This window comes from Dipodomys merriami, unplaced genomic scaffold, assembly GCF_024711535.1.
Source record: "Dipodomys merriami isolate MVZ:Mamm:240054 unplaced genomic scaffold, mDipMer1.0.p SCAF_11, whole genome shotgun sequence".
Lineage (NCBI taxonomy): Eukaryota > Metazoa > Chordata > Mammalia > Rodentia > Heteromyidae > Dipodomys > Dipodomys merriami.
Window position 1 is genome coordinate 23,374,361 of NW_027202382.1, and position 26,633 is coordinate 23,400,993.

Genomic DNA, 26,633 nt, shown 5'->3' on the forward strand with positions numbered 1-26,633 from the left:
TTTACATTCCTGTTTGATCTCTGCTATTGCCACTGCAGGATTGATTACTGAAATTTCTCCCCATGTTTGAAGAGAAGAAAAGTTTCTCTGAAGACACTTAACACAGAATACAGAGCTGTATATAACCTCAAATCAAGCATTCCTACTAGTTTTAGCTTCCCTTTTGAGTTTATTTACCTGACCAAATCACCTTGAAAAAAATACATTTTTGTTTTAAATCTTGAAAGTTAACTGATAATCAATGTACTTCTTCAGTAGATGTACTAGATCCATTGTAACTAGTGCTTCTCAGGCCAGTTTGTATATGTTTTTAATATTTGAGTATTAGTATGATACTGGTAGGATCTTGTTAGGTATGGAGCTGAAGGAGAGGTCTGGGATGCAACTGGTAGTCATGCTTTTTCTTCGTCCTTGCAGATCTGCGTTGTTCAAGAAAAGGAAGTGATAAATTTCTCCATCTTTTTGTGACTATATTTGGGCATCTTTTCTTCCAGTAGTCCCAACAGAAAAACCAGGGCTAACTGATTTGTCTAATTTGAGCATGTTCTCATCTCTGAACTAACCACCAAAACTTATTAATCAAGCTTTGGTTTTTGTTGGTTGATTGGTTTGTTGGTTTCCAGAAGCTTAAATATAGGACTAGCTCCTCTTCAATCATATAGAATGAGAAAGAGGGAAGAGAATTGGGGTGGTGTTAACACTGGAAAAGGAAAAGAATTCTGGACAGTTTAAAGTGTCAGTGTCCACTCTATTGAAAATTGTTTAGTGGGAAAGGGCTGTCCTACATACAGCCAAGAATGCTCTAGTAGCTGGATTTCTTAGTTAGACCTTCCACTGTCATAGCCTAATCTTTCCCCACATTGCCTTTATTTTGCTACAGATATCTTTTCCCCAAGTTTACACTCTGTTGGACTGAATTTGCAGACATGAAGGTCCATGTGCCCTGTGAAACAATTGAATACATTGAAGCCAACTATGGTAAGACCTGGAAGATTCCTGTAAAGACATGGGACTGGAAGAGCTCGCCCCCTAATGTGCAGCCCAATGGAATCTGGCCTATTTCTGAGTGGGATGAAGTTATCCAGTTATATTGAGATACTAGGGATAACTACTTAAAAATCATGTCTTTTGTCACATTTAAGTGGGAGTCAAAGGGGAAAAATGATAAGTTCAAAGACAGAGAAAAGTCTAAGTCCTGAGCCATCCACTTTACTTGTATCATTCAGTATTTTTTTAGGAGTCTCTACATGCCAGGTAAAATGCTAGGCTACAGTGGAGAAGCAGAGGTGAACTAGCAAATGCTTTCTCTCCTGTCCCTTTGGGAAACAGCAGTTTTTCTCCCCCACCATTTAAAGAGCTGAAGTAGAATGCGATGTGTTTCGTAATCAATTTTTTAGATGTTATGTTTAGATTAGAAGAAAAGCTCACTGGGCAAAGCTAAGGAAGGATATACAAGTTAAAAAGAATAATCAATTTTTGCCTGTCTTTAGCATTTAAGCTGCTGTGTTGTAACATTAAGATTTTGGAGTCTCAGTAAATATTCTAGTAATCAGACTTTAGGTAACATCAAGAAAAAGGTGGTAGCAGATTCAGTTTATAAGCAATCTGGTGTGGAATTGATTGTTCCTTATTCTATAAAAAAAGTGAGAACTTATTTCATACCTTGTCAAGATAAGAAAATTTCCATCTTACTGTTTCCATGTTTGAAGTGAAATGAAAGATGATGCTTACATTTCCAACCATTGTGAGAATATTTTTACTGACCCCTAAACAATGATTGTTGGCAAATCATTCAAACAAGACCATAGCACCCAAAATGATTTGGAAGAGCTGTGATTTCACCAAATATATTTTTAAAAATTTTTCTCCCCCACTCTTCTAGGTAAAAATATGAATGATTCATAGATATCTTTCTATCTTCTATTCTGTTGGTCTATATATTAATTTTAAAACCTATCTGTTCTTTTTCTCCCAATACTACTTAACATCTCCAAAATGGAAGGTAAATAGTGAACCTGACTGTTCCTAGATCATAGTGTTTATAAAGCTTCTGTTCATTTCTAGTTGTCCAATCTGCTGAATATTGATGAGGCAAGATCTTGGACTTTCCTACTTTATCAAGGACCACCCACATTGGAACCCTTTTTTTTTTTTTTCAGTGCTGGTCTTGGGACTTGAACTCAGGGTCTGGATGCTCTTCCTGAGCTTTTGTGCTCAAGGCTAGTTCACTATCACTTGAACCACAGCTTTCCTTCATGCTTCTTGGTGGTTAATTGGAGATAAGATTCTCATAGACTTCTCTGTCCAGGCTGACTTCAAATTACAATCTTCAGATCTTAGCCTTCTAAGTAACTAGGATTACAGACATGAGCCACCAACACCTGGCTTCCTTCAGTTTCTTTCTTATTTTTTTTCTTTTTTTCCAGTCATGGTACCTAACTTTGCCTGGGGCGCTGTCCCTCAGCTCTTCAGCTCAAGGCTAGGGCTCTACAACTTGAGCCACAGTGCCACTGCCGGCTTTTTCTGCTTATGTGGTGCTGAGGAATGGAACCCAGGTCCTCATGCATGTGAAGCAAGTACTCTACCACTGAGCCACCTTTCCAGCCTCCTTCAGTTTCTTTTTTCATCCTCAATATACTTTCCTAAGTGGGCTGAGATGGCTAGTCTTCTCTATTTCTTCATAAGTCATTTGGATAATATATTCTATGTGAGAGATATGGGAAATTCAGTTCTAGTAAGTACTTCTATCTCTCCCTGAGAAAGTTATCTGGATTTTCTTAGAAAGCTTATAGATCTTCCTCCAAAACTAGAGAATCCTCAGAACATCTGAGGAATAAGTTGACAGTAACCTACAATCACCAACCCCTTTAAATTTTGAAGTACTTCTTTTCATAAATAATAGAATCAAGTTTTTAGGGACCTTTACAGATTATTAGCAGACTTGTTACCAAATGACAGATCATTCAACAGTATCTTTTTCTTTGCTAGAAAATAAGCCCGTAGAATGTAAACCCACATTTTAAATAGCTAACCCCTATTCATTGTTTATGCACCAGAACAATATAGCAGATAATAGTGTTTTTGGATAAAATCCATTCTGCTTGGAGTGGACCATTTGCTTGTGCTCAGCATCCAGAAGTACATACCAATCATATTTCTGCCCCTGTTACTGTTGTCCAGGAAATCTGACCTACCCACACCTGATCAAGTTACTTCTCAAATATCTTTCCTTAGAGTACAAAGTTTGAGAGTGTCCAAAATCGAAGATACCTTAACCCCAGTGATGAAGGTTCCAGACTCTTTCCAACGTAAACCACCAGCTGCTAAAAATGCCTTTATTGTTTTCCTTATGTTTTATCCTGTTTCTGCTCTTGAGTTCCACCAGAATTTGCGGGAAATATAATAAAGTCTTTCCCCAGAATCTGAAGAGTAGGTCTAGCTTTCATAATAACCAGCCATATTTACTCCTCTGTTCCTTAACATTTGAACTCTGAGTATGCAGAGAGCTTAGATTAGTTGTATATAACTCCAGGACCTTATTAGGTTACTTTTCTTTCACAAAAGTATTCCAACAAGCATTTTCCAAATCTGGCCAGTTTATCTGAAGACATTTTATATATTTTTAAATTACTTTATTGTTGGTTTAGTGGTGATATACAATGGGTTACCTTTCACATACATCAGGTAGTAAGTATATTTCCTTCCTTTTGCATAGTATCATCTGTTCTCTCCTCTCGCATTCCCTCCCTCCCATCTCTGCCCAGGTGTTGTATGGTTCACTTTTATCAATGTCCAGTGCAGCCAGTGGGTCTGCTGCTGCATTTTTCACCTGTTTTCCACCTTCCTCCCCACCACTGTCCCTCAGATGTGCACATGTATACACCATATATGAGGTAAAGAATACAAAACCATCAGAAAGTGAAAAAACAAATTAAGAAAAGGTCCTTTGTTTCCTTATCTTTGGAGTTCGTTTCAGTATGTATATTATTTTATATACATAGGAAGAGATGCTTGGGTATTACACCTTGGTGATTTTCTCCTAAGACTATACTCTTTTGGTCTCACTGTACGTATAAGACCTTTTATATTAAAATTTGTTGGTCAGGCACCCATTAATATCTTCAGAGAGATCTTGAGTAGCAAAATCTTTCTCAGTTGATAGCCAGGTAGCCTCTCAGGTTTTCTCTACAGAGAAAACAGAGCATTTGTCCTTCATTGTGCTGCAGATTTTGACATTTGGCATTCTTTCCTAAAACAACCTGGGCAAGGGTAGCATGTTCCAATTCCCTAGCTACAAACCCTGAAATTTGACCACTAGGTGGCAGAATATCTACCAGCATTCACCTCCTAAACAAGTTAACTTAAAATCATCCTATTCTTGAATCTTAAAGGTAGAAGAGGCTTTAACCCTCTTTTTTTTTTTTAATTTAAATTTTATTGCAAGGTGATATACAGAGGGGTTGCAGTTTCATAAGTAAGATGATGAGTATATTTTTTTGGAAAAGTGTTACCCTCTCCCTCATTTTAACCATCTTAGTTAATAGCTAGTAAATATTTCCAACAAGATCACCTGAAGCTAAAACCTTGAATGTCATGACTTATTGTCCAGTGATTCTTTTATTATTCATATCACAGCACACCATCTTTACCCTTGTTGAGGAGTAAGACTATATTTCATTGTGCCAACCAACCAGCTAACTCCCCATTTTTAAAGACCCCCTTCCCTTTCCAAAGCAGTTTCCATGAGTCTCTTTCTGCCTCAAACTCTTTCCTCCCTGAAAGATCTTTACCTGGTAGTAGTTGTCTATTTTACCAAAGAGAATAATAGATGTAGCTGAAGTACTTTGTAGTTTTCAGCATTTTTATCTCTTGGTTGGAAAGGAGCTTGAAGAATGTAGTTTTAGCCATTTGAGCTAATTTTTATTGTTTATAGTGATATTCTTGTTATGGATGCAAGTAATTAACAGTAGATTGTGTTTACTTTAAATCTTTTTTTTCTTCAAATCATGTTTCTATTCTATTCTATTCTATTCTATTCTATTCTATTCTATTCTATTCAGCTTGAAGTGGCAAATAGCACAGGTAGAATACTGCACAAGTAATCAGGGGATATAGATCGGTACTAGATTTAAATCTGGACAGACTTGGGAGTAAGCACTCACCTAAAAATCTCGTCTAGTATGACAAGCCTAAGGCTTCAAATTTTTCAAAGTTTCTCTGAGCTTTGTCCTCTAGAAAATGAAGAGCTCTTTCATCCTAAATGTAATAAATCCCTAGGGGAAATCCTCCTCTCTGAAAAACATAGAGAAAACGCTACATATAAGGAGGGGTGACCTTTTTTTCTGCCAAGGGCCATTTGGAGATTCATAACAACATTCAAGGGCTGTACAAAATTATTAATATGGGCAGATGCTATGGGCAGCCCAACAAGGAGCATTTGTCTCCATCCAGTCACTTTTCCCCACTGCTGTTCTAACATATAATCATAATGTTGCAATAGCTCTAAGACATAGAAAAATTCGTTATTAAGACCCTGAGTTCAAAATTCAGTACCAAAGAAAAAAAATTCAATTAATGACAAGTCAAAACAGATGCCCCAGTCACTATTTCTACTCCATGCTTGTCTTCCTCTGTCATTAAGACCTGGACTAGTTCACCTCTAAAATGTCACTTAGGGAAGATAACATGATGGCATAAAAAACACGTTTTTGAGGAAAGCCTGGGTTTGATTTCCAGTTTCATTGTGTAGGATTTATGGTAAGGCCTTTCAGGCTCAATTTCTACAGGAGTGAATTGGGATAATGATGCTTCCAAGGCACTTAGACCTTGGCCTAGGATTAAGTAGATACTCATTAAATATGCCATTTTCTAGTTTCATGTTTCTTTTCTACTTAATACTCAAATGGAATACAGAAATTGTAATGTACTGCCTTACTCGTGCTTTATGACTGAATTTACTTAAGGGGAAACATTTTTTATCAAAATAGTGTGAGGTCAAATTGTGTAGTTTATGAATTCAGAGATACTACCACATTGCCTTCTCCAGATACAGCTTTTGTTTTCCTTGTGTAGGTCAAGTGGTCCTAAAATTTCCTCATCTCCTCCTTTATTCCTTGGTTGTAAGCTGTTTACTTTCCTAAATGGGTGTCTGCTTTGACCTGGACTTGTTTTTTATATTGTAGTTTCTCCTAGAGGTGAACTCTTACTATACAATGTCATTATTTAGACAGTAAAGAAAGTTGGAATCATTGGTTTTCTTTGTCTTTGCCTGCAAATTTGTGTTGCTATCTCAGCTAAGAAAGAATCAGCAGGAAACATGATGCTGTTTTTATCTACTGCACATCAGACTGACTTATTAATTGTAGTTTATAAGTCAAACAGACCAATCGAGTGCTGATGCTCTGGGTTCATGGCCAGTGCTAAATGTATGCAACAGTAAATTTCCTAATGCGAAATCTGTTTCTGTACCCTCAGAACTTCTAGCCTAAAATTCTTCACCTCTGTAATTCCTGAACCAGCCATTTATCAACCAAACTTGTATACACTTATGAGTATCAATCAGGCTCACAGAAGAGTTGACGGGAGATATAAGGAAAATAAGTAGTATGTCTTATTGTATAAAGTGTGGTCCTGGATCACGCAGCTTTAAAAAATTATAAAATTTTACAGCCTTCTGGTGATTTATTCAGCGCATAGAGAATAGTTCATGTATTTGTTAAATAAAAATCCTAAGTAGATCTTTCTGTATCCCTTCTATCTTATGACTAGAAAAACATATATATGTATATATATATGAATTTTCTAGAAAAAAATAATAGTTTATAAATACATTTCAGTGTATGCTTACCAGTTTAGTATTTGAGTTTGTCTTCAGGTACAGATAGTTTGCGGTACTACTGAAAATACTGTAGTATTATTTTGATCAAAAGCTTTAATATATTATCCACCTTGGGATCATGAATAAATTTGTTTCTAATCTCTTGTGATATTTTGTGTTTATTTCTAAACTTGAAGTTCAAATAACAGCCATTGACATTCACAATCTGATAAAAAATAGTCATCTTTTCCCAGTACAGTATTTCTAGAAGGTCTAGAGGTCTGCACACATACTTGGGAAGCCAAAAATTCTCAGTGATAAAACCTGTCAGCTAAAGACCATCAGGAAGACACTTATAACCATGAAAGTTTAGTTTAGTAGTATTAGCACATAGCACCACACAGAATGCTCACCATGGAAAACTATATTTCAGTAAGAAAGAACTAGGAAGGTTTTTTTAATTGTATTTGAGCTGAAGTCAGAATTGTGATAGAGTGAAAATACCATAGGACATGGAATTTTAAAAATCCTAGTTTGGGCCAGGTGCTAGTGGCTCACGCCTATGAATCCTAGCTACTCAGGAGGCTGAGATCTGAGAATTAAGGTTTAAAGGCAGCCTGGGCAGAAAAGTCCCCATGAGACTCTTAACTCCAATTAACCACTCAAAACCTAGAAGTGGTGCTATAGCTCAAGTGGTAGAGCACTAGCCTCGAGTACAAAGAGGCTCAGAGACAGCGCCCAGGCACTGAGTTCAAGCCCACAACCAACAACAAAACAAAACAAAAAATCCTAGTTTGCATAAACCCAACAAGTCTGAAGAGGAATTATGCACCATAACCAGTGGTATTTATTCCAGATAGTCTCTGCTAGTTTATGCTGAAAATCAACCACTGGAATCGAACCGTATCAGCAAACTAAAGAAGAAAATCATGAAAAAAAAATGTGTATAAGATCATATACATAGAACAGTTTGACAAAAATCCAACACCCACTTCTAACAAAAGAATGGAAGAAAGACTACCAGTTAAGAATATAAGGAAATTACCTCAGCTTCATATAGAAAATCTGTAACTAAGCATTTATTAACTTGATAAATATCTAATGATGAATGAATTTTTCTCTAAGATTAGGAACAAAGCAAGAATATCTGCTTTCTCTAATCTTATTCAACTTAATTCTTGAAGTTATAGTAAAGCAAGAAAATGAAATGGATGAAATACAGATTTGGAAGACAGAAAATATAACTGTACATATATATTATCTCCATCAATAATACCAAAGAGTCTAATGTTTAAAAAGTCACATCAAGATCACATTCTAAACACTCCAAAATTAGTTACATTTATTTAGTCTGACAGTAGCTTTAAAAACTGAAATGAACAGGGCTGGGAAAGTGGCTCAGTGGTAGAGTGCTTGACTTGCATGCATGAGGCCCTGGGTTCGATTCCTCAGCACCACATAAACAGAGAAAGCCAGAAGTGGTGCTGTGGCTCAAGCGGTAGGGTGCTTGCCTTGAGCTAAAGAGCTGAGAGACAGCACCTAGTCCCAGAGTTCAGGTCCATGACTGGCAAAAAAAAAAAACTGAAATGACAGTATAACCACACTGAAGAAAACCAATACAAAATCCACGTGCTGAAAATGCTGAGGAAAGAAATCTAAGAGCAGGGTCAGTGGCTCTCATCTGTAATACTAGCTACTTTGGAGGTAGAGATTGGGAAAATCATGGTTTGGGGTTAGGCTAGCCATGATCATAAGACCCCCATCTCAACCAATAACTAGGTAAGAAGTTTGGAGCTGTACACTCAAATCCAGAATCTATCATTTTCTAATTTTGTGATCTTAAAAAGTAGATACTTAACCTTTGAGGGTTTTTTTGTTCAACTAATGGGTCTAAAATTAATACCAATGTTTCAAAATTGCTATAGGAAACCTACAGTATCCAATATACTGCTTGGTACTTAGTAGACATCAGTAAATGATGGCTTATTGTTAGTATGATTTCAGTCAACTTGCAGTTTCCACATGATCCATGTAGTAATTTTTCAGTAAAATTGGTCTTTCTGAGCAATGATGAGTCAAGGATTGGCAATAGGAAGTGACCCTGGTCTAATGGGGACAGGTATGAGGCTTGCCCTTTGGAGAAAAGACATGGGATTAAGACAATAAACAACATAGGCACAGGCACGAAAAAGCCTCAGGCAGCACAGAAGGCTATTTAAATTTTCAGGAGCTGGCCAATGGTGGCTCCTTCCTGTACAATCCTAGCTACTTTGGCTCAAAGCCAGCCTGGGTTAACCACCAGAAAACTGGAAGTGGAACTGTGGCTTAAAGTGGTAGAGTGTAGCCTTAGCTCAGGGACAGTGCCCAGACCCTGAGTTCACAACTAACAACAACAACAACAAAAAAAAAAAAATCAGGAAAGCAGGCAGAAAAAGGCAACAACGTTCACTTGAGTCTTAAGACTTGGAAAACAGAAATTTTGAATAAATGGAGAAAGGGAAGGAAGCTTTACCTGAAGAAATAGTGTATAAGACCTAACAAGGAGCAGACTATGGGTATACCAAATGGCCCACTATGAAGTTTGAGTAAGATTGAAATCAGAACATGATACCTTTCAACTTGATTTCTATTCTGTGCCACTGAACTAGAGGTTCAATTTCAGTGAATGTCCACAAAGCCTTTTCAAGGTCAGAGCCAGGATTTGGAAGAATTCAAGTTTACTGAGACTAACCATAAAAGAGAAAATTAGGTCACAAGTCCTGAGGAAGGCATGGTGGCCTAGCTGGTAGAATCCAGACACACAAGAAGAGACATTGTTTCAAAACTTCTTGCCTCTACCACTCCCTAACCCATGCTAGTCTTTTGTTTTTTCTTTCTCCCCCCAACCCACCTTCTAGTTTCAATGACATTCCTAAGACCTGAAGGACAGTGTTGCAGAAGGGGCCTGATTAGGAATTAAGAGCCAATCAAAACGTTGTGGGATCCACCCAATAAAGTGTTACCTTCTAAAACATGTAATTATAATAGGAACAACCAATCAGAGCATTGCCCAAGGTACAATAACCCTTAGATTCAGAGCCACCAGGAGAGACAAGAGATTCAGAGCACTACCTGAAGAACAGAGGATGGACAACTGGCGGGGAGAACACAGAATAGACAGCAGTGGTGACAGCAGATACTTCAAACTAGATCTTCCTGAGTATGTTTTTTTTCTGCACTCATTCTCCATTGCCTTGACTTTATTCTTTAAACTTCAGAAACACAAACCTGAGAAGGCAACAATGGCTCTGGCAGTAGAATTCCCAACACTGGCAGGCATTTTTACTTGCAACACAAGACTAAGCAGGCACTGCCTGCAACCCTAGTGGTCTCTCCTGATTGCTAGCCAAACAGACTTTGTGGGCTCTGCACCAACAGTAATAGCAAAAATATATATATATATATACATGGTTTATACCAGAGACTCCGGAATCCCCAGAGGTGCTCTGATAGGTGGACATTAGACCCAATACTTGGTGACTAGAATAAACTTAGTCCCAGGAATATCCCATCTATACCAACCCCAAGCAAAGAGCCCAAGGTTAGAAAGTACCAAAGTCGGGGCTAGGAAGGTCGCTCAGTGATAGAGCACTTGCCTTGCATGCGTGAGGCCCTGGGTTCGATTCCTCAGCACCACATAAACAAAAAGAAAAAAGCCGGAAGTGGCGCTGTGGCTCAAGTGGTAGAGTGTTAACCTTGAGATGAAGAGCTAAGGGACAGCGCCCAGGCCCAGAGTTCAGGCCCCACAACCGGAACCCCCCCCCCCAAAAAAAAGAAAGTACCAAAGTCTCAAGGTCAAAGTGAACAAGAGGCACTTTGTGGGTTTTCTGAAAAGTAGAGATCAATAATCAGTGCTGCAATTTGCAAACAGCCAAGTTATGGAAATAGCCCAGATGCATTACATATGATGAAAGTATCAAGAAAATGTGGTATATATACACAACAGCATATTATTCAGCTATAAAAAAAAAAGGATGAAATTATGTCATTGTTAGGGAAATGGGTGGAGCTAGAAACCATCATACTCTATAAATGTACTCGTTAACATGAAACCCCCAGCACAACTAACAGATGTTACTTTAAAAAGGAAAAAAAAATCAGTGCTGCAGGCCCCAAAGAGGAAGTATAATAGTTGAAGACCAGGTCTTGTCCAGAGGGTTTCAGGGAATTGAGACAGGCTTTGAAAGCCAAGGCAGCATCTTAGTTAGATGAATTGAAACAAGAGAGCAAGTAGTGAAGTTCTAGGCTCTGGAGAGGATGCAGAGCAGTTTTTAGACTGTGAGAAAATGAAGAAGACAGGGATCTCAATGGTCTGTGCTAGTCCAGGGTACCACATAGAAGTCAATGTGAGATATGGAGGAGAGAGAAGCTGTTTGTATACCAGCTGCTTCAATTAGACATGACAGGATGGACTGTCTACATCGAAGTGCCACAGAGGTTTAACTGAGGAGACTGAATAGAGAAGACAAGGAAATGAGCCCAGTAGAGGTTTTAAGTTCTCTACTGTAATTTAGTCATTTCTCAATGGTCTGATCACCTCTGGTTGCTCTAGTTGGACCAGAAGGGGAGCTTGTGTTCACTACCAACCTCATTTCCTCTATCTTTCCTTGTACTCCACAAAAAGGCTGGGGACCTCACTGGCTTTCTGGGCCACAATAAATCATATAGGCCAAGTTCACTGTATTTTTACTGTAACTGTTCTACTAGCCAGAGATTCTCCTGCCTCAATCAGAGAGCCCAAGCAAGTATTGCTGCTAATGGGACTCTAGGCCAGCATAGAATGTCTACAGAGACCATAGGGCATTTGAGTGGACAGGAGGCAAGCACAGGCTATATCTTGTTAAATCAACCTTCTTCAGCTAGTTGGGAACTCAGAAAGGATCTGAATGCCCAGCTGGCAACCTATTTATTTCTGACAATTTGCAAAAAAGTGAAGCCACTGCTTGCTAGAAAGATATATACACTCTCAGGTAGTGCAGAAATAACTAGTGTTATAAAAAGCAAAGGTGAGAACTGGTGGTGGGAATCAAAGATTCTCCTGTAGGTTTTTTACTGGCTGGATTTAAAGTAATACCTTCTAGTTTTCCTAAGGTTCTACCTGGGAATATTTGCTGGATTTGAAGGATAAGGAAGTGTGTCCTTCATCCCCTGGGGGAGGGGTCTTGGTTTGGGATTTGTCAGTCTGGGAAACCAAGAGCTTAAGGCAGCCTGATCCTGGCAGATTTCCTCCCACCTGCCTGAAGTGTATCCTGAAGCACAGCAACCCTCACCGCTGCCCCTCCTCCAACCCCCAGTCCTATGCCCCATCCCCATTCTTTGCCACTAGATCTGTGGCCTTTATTTTCAAGGCTGGTTCCCAGGAGGCTACTGTGGGGAATGAGAACAGCTGATAAAGCCTGGCCATATTGACTTTATGGGGAGCCTTACTTTATGCTAGTAAGCTGCACTCTTATCTGCTGCCCACAGCGCCATCTAATTTCTCATCTAGGATTCAGTGATGAGTCATGTCCTTTAAACAAAGACCTGAGAATAAAGAGGAGAAAGTGGCTACACCCATCCCTTTCTTTTCTCTGGTACCCGATCCTGCCTTGCTTTCCTACTGTCCTTGTATTTATTGCCTGAAAATAGAAGCAATCGCAGCTCTTGGCCAGCAGAGTCAAGGCCAAGCCAGCTTAGTCTTGAGAGGCCAGCAGCTGGTCACACCCAGGACTGTGTGTCCCTCTAGTTGGTAACTATGGTTAGGAAAACACACTCGCTAGAGGCAGTTTATGTGCCCTGCTCTATGTGTTGATGGTCAACATTTGAGCTGGATAGAAATACCCATTTGGCCTCAACAGCAAATGTCATAGAGATGAAATATGTGTGCCTGGATGTGAATTTGTGATAGTGATATCAAGGGAGTCTGGGCCTGAGTACTGGGGAGTGGAGTTACTTGTAGGAGAAAGGTCTGATATTAAAAAGTAACTTTCCTTTTAGGCATCTTTCTCATCTGGTCTTGGCTCTATTTGTTCCAAATATTAGAAAGAAAGAAATTCTTCTTAACAGCATATGACCCAAAGAACTCAAAAGGATAGGTAGGAGCCAGGATACTGGACTCAGCACATGAAAGATAATTCAATATGCTCTTTGCAGGAACTGGAGGCATCTACTTAGAGCCACCATCTAGCTTTGAGGTTTTCTGTAATAATAATAATAATATAATAACTATTTGATAGTCTACTCCAAACATTTCTTAGCATTTTGTATACATTTTTTATACATTAACTCACTGAGTCTTCAGAATAACCCATGACACACCTTCCATTTGGCAGTTAATATTTTATATCACTCAATCCATAATCAGTATTCATTTGTACTGTTTTATATGAGACAGGTTCAAAACAATACCACTACCTGACCAGGGCCAACAGGCAGGCTGGAGGAAGCCTGGAGACAATAAATAGCGCTTTCTTCAACAAATGTCTTCTCAAGAGGTTTTTATGTGTAATGGGGAGAGTAAAAGGAATGCTGTGTAGGATCAAGAGTTACAAACACCCCAGCAAACTAACAGCAATTGAATGGACACATTTTAACTTGGAGAATACACATTTTAAAACAAGGGGATTTTATGACAAAAGAATATAGAGCATCCAAAAAATGGGAGGGAGAATGAATAGGTACACAATAGAAGAGCACTTGCACACAGTTATTTATCTAATAGATAAATAACCCCAATCACCCAAGAATATGGATATTAACGGATATGCATAACACCTTTTTGCCTTTCAAACACGAAATATTCCTATGAAGTATTTTAGAAAAGTTGGTTGTATGGTTTTATCAGAGAGAGCATCTCAATGAAAAATCCCAAAGCAGAAAGAATACCATGTACATCTCTCATCACATTGCAATAAGACTAGAATTAATAGCAAATATTTTACCAAAAAAATCAGGAATTTTTTTTAAAAAGCACTATCTAAAACAAAACAAGTGGCCAGTCTGGCACACATCTGTTATTCAATCGAGTAGTTGCTGTTGAAGGATAGTTGAGAGTTCAAGGGCAGCGTGGGCTGCACGACGAGACTCCTGTCTCAAAATGAAACCAGTCATTCTATTCATCTAAAATGTCAAAATTTATCTCAATGAAAAAATTGACTTAAGAGATGGAGCATATAAAAAAAAATACCCAGGAGGAAGTACTATTAGAAACCAACTAATTCATATGATGACTATATTGATGGATATATGCAGAATGGGAGGAAGAAGGGCTGTATAAATGACTGGAGAAATGGAGAGATGTATGGATGCATTGGGGCCTCAATACACAGACTTGGGAACTGAGAAGGATTAAGATGGGAAGGGTGACAAAAGGACTTTTAAGACTGGATAAGGCTGATGCTTACATAACCTCAGGAAAAATGACCTTGACCCACACCCAACCCACCTGGTTGGCCCAAAGCCCTCCTGAAATTCCCAGGTTTGGTCTTTCCGGATGCAGACAACCCCTTCCATGGTCTAGTATTCACAGGCTAATCCAGACAGATCAATTAAAGCAGCCAGACCAAGAGCCTGACAGCACCCAGCTCCCCTAGTGAGTGACCTGCCCTTCCCTCCCCAGCCTCCTGTTCCCTCCCCACGAGCTCTGCAGGTGCAGTTTCTCTAGGGGGCAGTGAGAGTCATGAATAGTAAGGGTTTTAGCTCAAGCACATAGAGGCATTTAGCTGCCCAAACCTAATCCCCATTAATCGGATTATGTAAATTCATACTTCAACCTCTTCCACGGCTGGACCTAGCCCCAGAAAGCTCCATACTGAGAGGCTGGGATAGGAGCCTAGTTGATCACTTGAAAGGGTCACTGCTAGTGGAATGATGCATCAAAACTGTTTTATAAAGAAGGATTTGAGGAAAAAAAGTAAATCTTGGATCCACTGTGAGGATCCAAGTGTGGACAACTGTGTCACTTTCTGTGTAATCCTTGTCCTGTCTCTGAACTGTTGTCCACTTGCACAGATCTGATTTTAGTTGTTTGTTTTAGCATAGCACATTTCTGTTCTTGCTATATAGTTCCCACTGTTCTTTTCCCAACTTTAAAATATTCTATGGAGAAAACCTATCACTTCACAGTTTATATATATTCTTGGTTTGAAATCTAACATGTACTCCCAGAATTTCAATATTATAGGGCAGAGTTGGAAAACAAAAGCACCGAGAGGCAGTGATGCCCTTTTTACCATACACAAAGAACGGAGAGGTCGAAAGAAGAACACATCAGGGAGGTTTTGATTCTATGCACAAATTGGCTAGCTCTGTCCAACCCACCATTTAATCCATTTTTCTATATTGCCACCAGAATCAATCTAAATGTATTATACTCATGTTCAGTGCACACAGCTGTCTTCTTGTTCTTGTGTCTCATGTTTGTAATTCCTATCAAACTTTCCAAGCCTTTTCATCAAGCACCCAGGCACTGGCCCTGGGTACTGTGCTTTAGATGACCCTGCTTTGGCCTCCTCCACTGTCTACCCCCTGCCCATGTCCTACCTTCTAAATCACAAGTCTGAGTGTATGAGACCCCTGAATTTTGGTCCAAATGGTCCCAAGAATGTTTTCAGGGCACAGAAAGCCCTACATAGAAAGGGAAAAAAAAGATGGATGGGACGGGGTGAGTAAGGATGGATTATGAGCCTCTATTTCCATTTATATTCCTGCCTTTGATCCCAGAAATGTCAGAGACAGCCTTGTTTCTGGTCTTCATTAAATGCCATCCCTTCCAGAGTCATCCCTGGTCCTCCAGCCAGGCTCTTCTATCTTTCTTCTTCTAACTCCAATTTCATGCTTTCTAGTGCCCAGGACTGTCTAATGTTTAGTCAACTTGTGTTCTCTTCCTTCCAAAGGCTGTGAGCTTTTTTGAAGACAGGTACATTGCTTTTTGTTTCCTCTTCATCTTCACAGCCCTATTCCAGATGTTAGCAATTCAAGCAATACAATTTTTTTTGTTTTGCTTGTTTGTTTAGTTTTTTTTGTCGGTTGTAGGGCTTGAACTCTGGGCCTAGGTGTTATCCCTCAGCTCTTCAGCTTAAGGTGAGCACTCTACCACTTGAGCCACAGCACCACTTCCAGTTTTCTGAGTAGTTTTTTGGAGATAAGAGTCTCTTGAACTCTCCTGCCCAGGCTAGCTTTGAACCACAATCCTCAGATCTCAGCCTCCTGAGTAGCTAGGATTACTGGCGTGAGCCACCAACACCCGGCTCAGTTGTTTTGTTTTTTTAAATTGACTATGTGGGTATGTCAGTTAATGGTGGTGGGGAGGGACATTGTTATATCTCCACATATTTGTACTGTACTTTACTCGATTTCACCCCTGTACCACATTCCCTACATCTTTCCCTTGTTCTGTTTTCATAATTGGAAATAGTCTTATGTTGACTACAATTTTCTTTTTTTTTTTGGGGGGGGGGGTCCAGTCGTGGGGCCTGAACTCTGGGCCTGGGCGCTGTCCCTCAGCTCTTCAGCTCAAGGCTAGCGCCCTACCATTTGAGCCACAGCGCCACTTCCGGCTTTTTTTCTTTTCGCTTATGTGGTGCTGAGGAATCGAACCCAGGGCCTCAGGCATGCAAGGCAAGCGCTCTACCACTGAGCCACCTTTCCAGCCCCAACTACAATTTTCTTTATCTTCCCCTCCAGGCACACGCCTTCCTCAGTAGTCTCCACCTGCCACAGAATGTTACATGGTTATTCACCCTCTCTTTCTCCATTCTCTTCTCTCCTCCTCAGTGGTAGTCTCTTAGCTCCACTCAGGCTCTAGGTTTAACCATCTAAGTAAGTACATGTGTGGATATTTATACTTATATACATGTCCATGAATATGGGTCATTTAGGTCTAGCCTCCACTATTAGTGAAAGCACGATAGATTGTTTTTTAATCTGGACTTGTCTTGCTCAGTAGAAGGTCCTCTGGTTGTATCCTCTGGGTGATGCAGGAAAGCAGATGGCAGAATGGAAGTGCAGAATCAGATAATTAGGTGGCCCCTGAATTCCCTGCAATACCCACGCCTGTGTTAGAAAAGGTGAAAATGACATCCCTCTTCTGCAGTGATCGTTAAATTTTGCTGTGCACTTCAATCTCTTGGGTTACTTAGTTAAAAACAAACCAAAAAACCCAAAACCAAAATCCCACGGAGATTATGCTTGGCACTGGTGACTTCTGCCTGTAATCCTAGCTACTTAGGAGGCTGAGATCTGAGGATCAGGGTGTGAAGCCAGCCCGGGCAGGATTCCATGGTAAGACTCTTATCTCCAATTAAACACCAAAAAATACAGCAGTGGAGCTGTGACTCAAGTGCTAGAGTGCTGGCCGTAAACACAAAAGCTCAGGGACAGCACCCAGCCCCTGAGTTCAAGCCCCACGACTTGCGCTAGAAACAAAAAAAACCAAGATCCCTTAGTCCACCTTTGACGGTGGGCTTTGAGGTTTGCCTTTCCACCCATGACTCTGAAGCTAGAGGTTCTTCTGCTACACACGCTAGTGCTTGAATACACCTGGGATGAATTAAGAAATAGGAGTTTAACTACAGTGGGAAAGGAGCTGGGTATGAGGCACTGTATTCTCGTCCCAAGCCTTAAAACACAGTGATGCCTGCCTTCCTCCCTAGTTTCCTTGCCAGGCTTCCTGGGAGGGCTGGTCCTGGGAAACTGGGGCGTGGGAAGTGGGGAGGGACTAGCGGGAATCCCCCAGGGAAGGAGCCCCAGGCCCAAACAAAAGGCGTTGTCCTATAAAGGCAGTGGCTGGGGCGTGCAGTCCAGGCGGGGGCGCACAAGGCCGGCCACTGCGACCGAGACAGCACCGCAGGCTACAGCGAGAGTTCCTGGCTCTTACCAAGGAGAAGGTGTGTGGACTCTGGGGTGGTGGGGATGTGGGTGGGTGCCTTCCTCCCGCACCCCCTCTCCCCCCGGTTCGGCTCGTGGCCCTTCGGGTCTCTTAGTACCGCCTGACTCTGAGCCACTTCTGTCCTAGAGGGTATACAACGCGACTCTGGGAAGACCTGGGACTTTTCACCGGGCAGAGGCGGTGAGAGGGGACTGGGGCCACCCCAGCTCCCTGTGGTGTGCTGGCTTAGCCGCTTCTGCTTAATGTGTTAGTGTGAGACACAGGGGTACCCTGCCACACCCCCGTGAACCACCCCCAGACACTGCAGATGCCACACTTCAACCTCCAGGTGCTTTCCTGGACGTCTGAAAGACTTAATTCTGTAGGCAAGGCACTTCTTTGCTAGGGGTAAGCAAAAGTTATATCAAAGAAAAGAGGACAAGCCAGGAAGTAAAGTGGGCGAGGGGCAGCCAGCGGGTGGAAGGAGATGGACGTGCAGGTGCTGTCCACACCTTAGAATAGAGATGTGTGTGTGTGTGTGTGTGTTCATGGAGTGTACATACCAGACTGTCTGTGGCTGGCGAGTGAGAGTGGTCAGGTAGATAGACAGGTGTGGAACCTTTCATGTCTTAACTTTATGCACTTATTTACTGCATGGTTTTATTTCTTAATTGAGTTTGTGCTATTTCTGTAATACTCTCAAAAGGTAGTGCTGAACAATTCCTCCTTCCTTTCTTTATTCCTGGGGAGTGATTTTAGTTACCTTCTGGAGAAATATGAAAGAAGAGACAAATACACAAAACCCAGTGCAGGAAGAGAAATGGAAAGCCTTGTGAATAAAGCTGTGTGAATGTAAAGGCTGGGATGAGCCACAGGAATGTGAGCCCTGTGCCCAGGCTGCTTGATTACAGGTCTGTGCCAGGATGGCCACTTACCAAGAATTTCTGAAGTTTGGTGTTTTGTTTTAGAAAGTGCCTTACATATATATATATATATATATATATATATATATATATATATATATATATATATATATAAAATATCTGATCATATGCACATAGGCAGAAAAATACTCTAAGCTTGGCATTAATACTCCAGAACTCTCTTCACAGCCTAACCAGAGCAATTTAAAACAAAAATCATCACTCTAAAGTTTCCACAATTAATTTCTCCATGTGGGAGTGAGTTTTTTTTATGATTTTTCTCCTTGTGGGATTTTTTTTTTTTTTATCAAACTGTACTTGCTTTAGAGAGTGATGCGATCTCATTCTGATAGATCATAGACTCCATGAAGGCATATCTATTGCTGCCTGTTTACAGTGCCTTTGAATGAACAATAATAGCAGCTTAAATGGTAAAAGAAAATAATAAACCCATGGGTAGAGTGTGAATTATGTTCTCACTTCAGATTTTCAATAGTAATGGTGACACAGTAGTTTTTTTGTGCATATATATATATATATATATATATATACATATACACACAGAAAAGGGTGTGCACATTTCTATTTACTATGGTAGTACTATAGCTCATGCATTGTGTGTGCGTGTGTGCGCGCGCACGCGTGTGTGTTTGAAGTCAGGGTCTGGGGGCTTTCTGTAGCTTTTTTGTTAAAATTGGTGCTCTACCACCTGGGCCACAGCTCCACTTCTAGCTTTTGGATGATTAATTGAACATAAAAATCTCATGGACTTTCTTGCTCATGCTGGCTTTGAACTGAGATCCTCAGATCTCAGCCTCCTGAGTTGCTAAGATTATAGGTATGAGCCATGGTGGCTGGCTCCAGTTATTCTTCAGGATGTGCAACTCCTAGCCACTCAGAGATTTTTGTAGATAGATGTTTTGTGAATTTGGATAGGGAAATTTTTCTAATTTTATTAACCTTTCATCTAAATGGAGCATGTCTTGTGTTTACAAATGTGGGTACTAATATATAGTAGTATCATGCACAGTATAGTATAGTATCATGGTTTTAAATAAAGAGCCTTGGTTTCCTCAGAATAATGATTTTTAAATGCATATCTTAAATACAGAGACATAGAAAATAACCAAATATATACTTAATTATCAAAATATTGGAATTTAAAATGCTGTCCAGCATTATATGGAGATAATACTGTAGTGGCGAATTCATCACCAACTGAAGTCAAGGATACTTGCATCTCACTTCATGTCACAGATCGTTTGAAAAATCATTTAAGTATCACTTCCTGCAAATTGTGGTAATCAGGCTAATTATTTAATGGGTTAAAAACAATCCACATGCATTGCGATGTTGCATTTTTAATCTCATATTTCAATAACTACAAGTATGATAGGTTACTTTATGAGTCCATGTGGTTTAAGTTATGCATTTGAAATCATTATGCTGAGAAGGGAACAAAGACTCTGTACTTGATACATTTAAAACCATTATTCTGAGAGGATTGTTAGGCTTCCTCAGACTGCCAAAAGGATTCATAGTACAACAGCAACCAAAAAAAGGGTTATGAACCTTTCCTAGTGGAAGCCCTCAGTAGTGAAATACATACATAAATACCCAGAATTGGGATTCAGGCCCTGCCACCAACTCCCTGGGTGACCCAAATGCTTCCCTCTTGTTTCCACATCTACCAAATGTGCTCTGATTCTGTGTCATCTGGGTGGCTTTTTTTTTTTTTAAGCTCTTACATTACTCTGAAAATCAAGATTTTTGCAGCAATCAGTCCTTGCAACTGGAAAAACATTAAACGCAATTTCCTTTGATTTAAGAAGTACTTCAATAATTTTCCAGTGACCTCTACTTTGAGCTTTTCCAGCTTGTTAAATCACTGATTTCTATTTCCCCCCATGGAGAAGGAGAGTAATACACTTGAAGATAAATCAACAAGTAATTACTAAGCACCCCTAGCATGGCAGGCTACATTTGCGAAGGCAGTCCGTGGTCTGCTCCGAGTACAATAGGCTCAAGCCCTCTTAGAAGAGAACACCACAGTCAGTTTATCCTGCCTAATCTTTTTTCCTCCCAGCTTGAAAAAGACCCCCCACGGGACCATAGTTGACTTAGTGAATGAGCTAAACCCTCTTTTAACAAGAGAACCTTGAAAGTAACTTTTCTCAGCCTGCTCTGGTGTGAACAAAACTGGATTGTTTTCTATCAACAAATCCTCTTGATTCAGGTTCAAACATTCCTACTTTGGCTAGTTTAGTTAGGATACAATTCTAACAACTCAACTCATATATATATATATATATATATATATATAAAACCAAAGACCAGAATATCCACAACTCTTAGGGTAGACAAAAAAAAATAATGAGTAGGACATTGGGCATTTCCAAGTAGAAAGATGTTTTTGGGATTGCCTGGTCTGCCCCTCCCCCCGGTCCCAGGTCTGGAAGGAGTCAGCCTGGTTAGGCCTACAGACTCTGCTTCCCTCTCCCATGTCAGCACATGTAGCCAGTTTGTGGCAGATTCAGCAGCCAGCATGATACAGCTGTCCCCCAGTCTTACGATGAGATTATGTCCCAGTAAACCTACTATAAATAGAAAATGTCACAAACTGAAAATGCATTTTATGCCTAACCTGCCAGATACCATAACTTAGCCGATCCTGCCCTAAAGGGCTCAGAATACTTACATTATCCTACAGTTGGGCAAAAATCATGTGATGCAAAGCTTACTATATAATAAAGTGTCAACTATTTCATTAACTTATTGAATAGCTGTATCCCAAACCCCTGGCAACACTGGCAACAGTGCTGTACACTGTAGGGTTTGGGCTGTTTCCTTTTGTTTTTTGTTTTTTTTTGGGTCTGGTCGTGAGGCGTGAACTCTGGGCCTAGGCTCTGTCCCTCAGCTCTTCAGCTCAAGGCTAGTGCTCTACCACTTGAGCCACAGCGCCACTTCCCGCTTTTTTTTTCTTTTTGCTTATGTGGTACTGGGGAATCAAACCCAGTGCCTTATGCATGCAAGGCAAGCGCTCTACCACTGAGCCACCTTCTGAGCCCTGGGCTATTTCCTTTTGTGATAAGAGTTGTACCTCAGTGCCTTGTCCAGCATTTCCAGAAAGAGCTGTGCAGACTCACAGAGAAGCAGAACTTGATAGAAAAGGAGGCGCAGTCTGTTCTTTAAAGAACATGTAGAAAATTCAAGGAAAAGAAAATGGCATGGGGAAAAGAGTAGTTAGCAGTATATATTGTTCTTCAGAGGATCTTGGAGGGGCCCAGTGCTCAGAGGAGCTGAGACTCGAGCAAACAACAATCTCATCTAGTGAACCAAGAACAACAAACTGCCCAAGGCTAGATTTCATCTTATTTGCCAACGCATCCTAAAGGTTTCCATTAATACACATTAATCCAAGCCACATGGGGATGGGGGGGTCCACATCTCTAAGAAAGATGACCAAATAGGACAGTGATATGCGATGATAAACAGCTGTTCTAGTATTAGAAAGGCTATCCAATGCAACCTCCAGGATGTCCAGGTGTCTCCTACAGCATCCATACTAAAATCCACCCCCCATCATTACCCTTTATCTTTGTCTTTGTCTTTGTCAGTAGCCTACTTCTGTTCCATATACATCAGGCTGTTTAAAAGACCATTCCTTAGCCTGTTCATCCTCTTCCAGATATGGTCCATGTAGACAAGTTTAGCTTCGCAGAGTAGAGCCTAGTGATCAAGGTAAGTCTTGTTATTAGGAGTTCAAACTTGAGATCATAACTTTTTTCTTCTTTAAAAAACATTTAACACAACTCCGATATCTATACAGTTGGATGGATAAACAATATGTAAATATATATTTTATTTCCACATCCATTCAATCCTAATCAGTCAAGAGGAATTGTGCTGAAGGATGTAATATAGGTACTGGGGTATGGCAGCCTTACAAATGAGAGCTTCAGATCAGCCTGGTGGAAGATGGCTGAGGTCTTTGTTCTTACCCTTCCCTTTCATTGGCCACATTTTTTTCTCAAAAGGAAAGAGTCGGGGCTGGAAAGGTGGCTCAGTGGTAGAGTGCTTGCCTTGCATGCATGAGGCCCTGAGTTCGATTCCTCAGCACCACATAAGCAGAAAAAAGCCAGAACTGGTGCTGTGGCTTAGGCAGTAGAATGCTAGCCTTGAGATGAAGAGCTGAGGGACAGTGTCCAGGCCCAGAGTTCTGGCCCCACAACTGGTCAAAAAAAAAAGAAAAGAAAAAAAGGAAAGAGTCTAAAAACAAACAAACAAACAAAAAAGAGGGACTAGAGCTCCTAAATCTGCATTGAGAACACCTGACATATGGCAGGTTCTTGGCGAACATGATAGCAAGCAGGCTTCTTATAAGGTGCTGGCCTGCAGGACCCTTTGTCTTTCTTTTTTGTTTTGTTTTGTTTTTTTTTATTGTGAAAATACTGTACAAAGGGGTTACAGTTACATGAGCAAGGTAATGAGTACATTTCTTATCCAGCATTGTTGCCTCCTCTGTTTTTCCCCTACCGTCCCTTCCCTCCCACCTCCTCAGCTACAGCCCCCTCATGCCCACCCCCGCCTAAATTGTAAAAGTTTGTTTTTCGACATAGCGTCTTGTGCATCTCATTGTTACAATGGGTCCATCTGTATCCCTATTGAAATATTTTGTTTTTTCCTTCCTCTCCACAAATTATACCAACATCAAATACAGTGAAAACAGGGGAGGGACATACAAAGCAACCAAAAAATCACATGGTACCTTATAATTATGTTAGGAACAATAGCAAGGAAGAAAAAACCACTTGTGTCCCTGTCTTGGGGTTCATTTTGCTTATCATCATCTTATCTGACCTTTTCTGCTTGTCCCCCTTTGTCTTTCTCAGTAGCTTGGCCATGACCAGGAAGATCTTCACAAATACCAGGGAGCGGTGGAGACAGCAGAATGTGAACAGTGCCTTTGCCAAGCTGAGGAAGCTCATCCCCACTCATCCTCCAGACAAAAAACTGAGCAAAAACGAAACTCTTCGCCTAGCCATGAGGTATATCAACTTCTTGGTCAAGGTGTTAGGGGAGCAAAGCCTCCAGCAAACAACAGTGGCCGCTCAGGAGGATATCCTGGGGATCTTCCCCCAGGCTCCCCACCTGCCAGGCCTGGAGGACAGGACCCTACTCGATGGCTACCGTGTTTCTTCACCTGGCCCAAGTCACCATGTTCCGTAGTGTGGCTTTAGCTGTCATCCTCTAGGGCAGTTTGGGTTTAGAAGTCACCTGCTGTGGACAGATGGTTCATGTCTCAGCATTAGCCCGATGAATATCTTGGGAGGCAGGATGTAAGGACACTTTAGGGAGCTGCAAAGAGGCTTGGAGAGTTGTTGTCCTGGAGCCTACACTCCCCAAGATTTCAGGCAGAACTTCCTGCTTCTGATGGGTTTATGAATCCAAGTTCTGCAAAACTAGTTTGAATAAAAACCTGAAAGTGTGAAAACCATCATTTTACTCAAAAAGTTTTCAGTAACAGGAGAGGGGGTTTTTGTATACCAAATCACAGATGAATAAACAGAATGTTTTTGTCAGAAGAAATTTAAAAGACCTATTTGATCAAAAGCAAGTAAACATTATTGGTGATGAATGAAAAGGAGGAATGAAAAGTGATTGATGGGTGAAAAGATAACCTCTGCAGAAATCAACCCAGGAGACCTGTGGGAAAATCTGAGGAAGAAATTCCCTCTGAAGGAGTAAGAATTACATGTGTGAGGAAGAGCTCTGTATCCTTGAAACTCTACAGAAGTATGAGGTGTTACTTGTGTTGAACCATTTATAATATCTCCAAAGCCAAATGCATTACACCTGTGAAAGATAGAGACTCGGTAATTTATGAGAGTTCATGGATTTCTTAGGAAAAGAAAGTCAATTAAAATAAGTTAGCAAACCTTTTAGTTTCACACATGTTAGGAATTAAAGCATTTAGCTCAGCCTGAGAACCTGCCGTCTTAAGACCTGTAAAATTCAATTACAATTATGAAAACCCCAACATTAGCATTAACAACACATTTAGCAAAGAGCTTAGCTTAAACAAAACACTTAAGAGTAAACAATAGAAATGTAATACCAGACTCTAATGAGCTAATAAATTTGTTCTTTCCCTTATCTGACATAGAGCATTAACTCAATCTTGAGCTGGGAGCAGAGGAATACCCAACAAGTCAATGCAGTGGCATTTACATAGTACATCACCACATTCCATCATGATGATACTTGGACTCAGATATAAATCATCCAGAATACAATAAGGTCATTTTATGTCTCCGGGCCATTTTATTTCTCCAAAGTTCTGGACTATTACATGGGTTTTAAAATCTTCGGAGCTGTATGGTTAGGAATTTCTAGTGCATACCCCGAGGAATTTAAATCTCCTGCCACTCTAGAAGAATTTTATTTATGAGAGGTTGAAATGAGGCCCCTTGATTTTGTGGTGAGAAGAAAGCCGGTCAAGTCTCTCACAATTTCACACACACCCCAATGCCATAGCCAGGTTTTCGTGTCATGGAGGTCTGTCCAGCCTTTGCATTTGTGACACGAGTTTATTTGAGCCAGCAAGCTTTCCTTCTAGGTTCTTGATTTAACCTGCATTCAATAAGCTTCTCCACGGAACCAGTAAAGTTCAGGAAAACATAGGCACAGAGACAAAGGGATTTATTTTCCCCCAAAATGTGCCTTTCTTTCTCACCGGCTTCTTTTCTCATCAGCCATCCTCCGAATTACTAGGTGATCGTTTATTTCAAAGTTTTGATGACAGTGGTCAATTGGGTAACATTACCCTCTCATCCAGCATTAAATCACCCTTGACAGTATTTTTATAGTAGCTGCAGTTGAACATGTTGCTGAGAAAAGCCCAGAACATCTGTGTGCCTGAACATAGCATTCTGCTGCTCAACCAGAATGAGTTCATGCCCCCACTGCTGGTCTCTGCGCCCAAAGAGCATCTTCCTACATACATGTAACAGACCCTCAAAAGCTATAAGGTGACTGAGCTATCATCACCCTACATTAAAGGCACAATTGTTTAAAGAAATCCAGCAGTAAAACCTGTTATAAATGAATATACCCATACAATGTTACTCTAAGTTTTTTACCTCTTAAGATATTTATTTTGTCATCTCGGACTTTTGTGTATCACATATTAAATGAAAGTGACTGTCAAAAAAAATTGTGGGGCTGGGAAGGTGACTCAGTGGTAGAGTGCTTGCCTTGCATGCATGAGGCCCTGGGTTTGATTCCTCAGTACCACATAAGCAGAAAAAGTCAAAAGTGGCTCTGTGGCTGAGGGACAGTGCCCAGGCCCAAAGTTCAGGCCCTATGACCAACAAAAAAAAATTGTCATCACAGGTGAACTAAAACCTTGACAATGTATGTCTGAGACCGGAAGCTAATTCAAAAACTAACACCTTCTTTGGTATCTGTATTTAAGGCTCAGTGGTTACATTAGTAAGAATTTACAGTTCAAATGCATTATAATTTACTCGGTGGCACATCTGTTTATGGGTCATTTGAATCCAGCAGAAAAGTTTACACTAACTGTCTAGCCTGGTACTCTAGTACTTGAACAGACATGAGTGATCTGTTATGGACAATAGTGGACATGATCAGAAAGCAGAAATAAGCTTAACCATTGATGTATATTGCCTATTTGCTTGGTTAGATCAACTCTTCTCATTGTTACAAAGGAGAGAACAGATCTAGAGGGTTTTGAAGTGGAAGCCCAGGTCACAGAGGCTAGGTCTCCTCACCCTAGATCCAGTCTTTCCACAGCTCTGAACAGCTGCCAAATATTTTGGAATTGAAAATGAACAAGCGTCTTATAATTTTGCTCTCACTTTTCCAAAAACTTTCAGTATTCTTCATATTGCTTTTTATTGAAATGGAATTTATTGTGCTGTGTAGAGCATGAGTGGATTGATCAGCCAAAGATTTTTATTTGTCCATGTGTTTTGTTTTGTAA

At 40.4% G+C, this 26,633-nt stretch overlaps 1 protein-coding gene across 5 annotated transcripts in view; it reads left to right on the forward strand.

The window, feature by feature from the left end:
* Positions 1–23,618, forward strand: part of Fktn (fukutin) — a 65,453-nt gene extending 41,835 nt beyond the window's left edge. For 2 of the 5 annotated variants that reach the window (XM_070011120.1, XM_070011118.1), the window contains exon 10: positions 881–6,986. In XM_070011120.1, the coding sequence (XP_069867221.1) occupies positions 881–1,094 (214 nt within the window). In that variant the 3' untranslated portion in view covers positions 1,095–6,986. Of the gene's footprint in view, positions 1–880; positions 6,987–23,517 lie in introns of those variants that run through there. The other 3 variants (XM_070011129.1, XM_070011124.1, XM_070011130.1) reach the window with 3 other exon arrangements.
* The last annotated feature ends 3,015 nt before the right edge of the window (positions 23,619–26,633 follow it).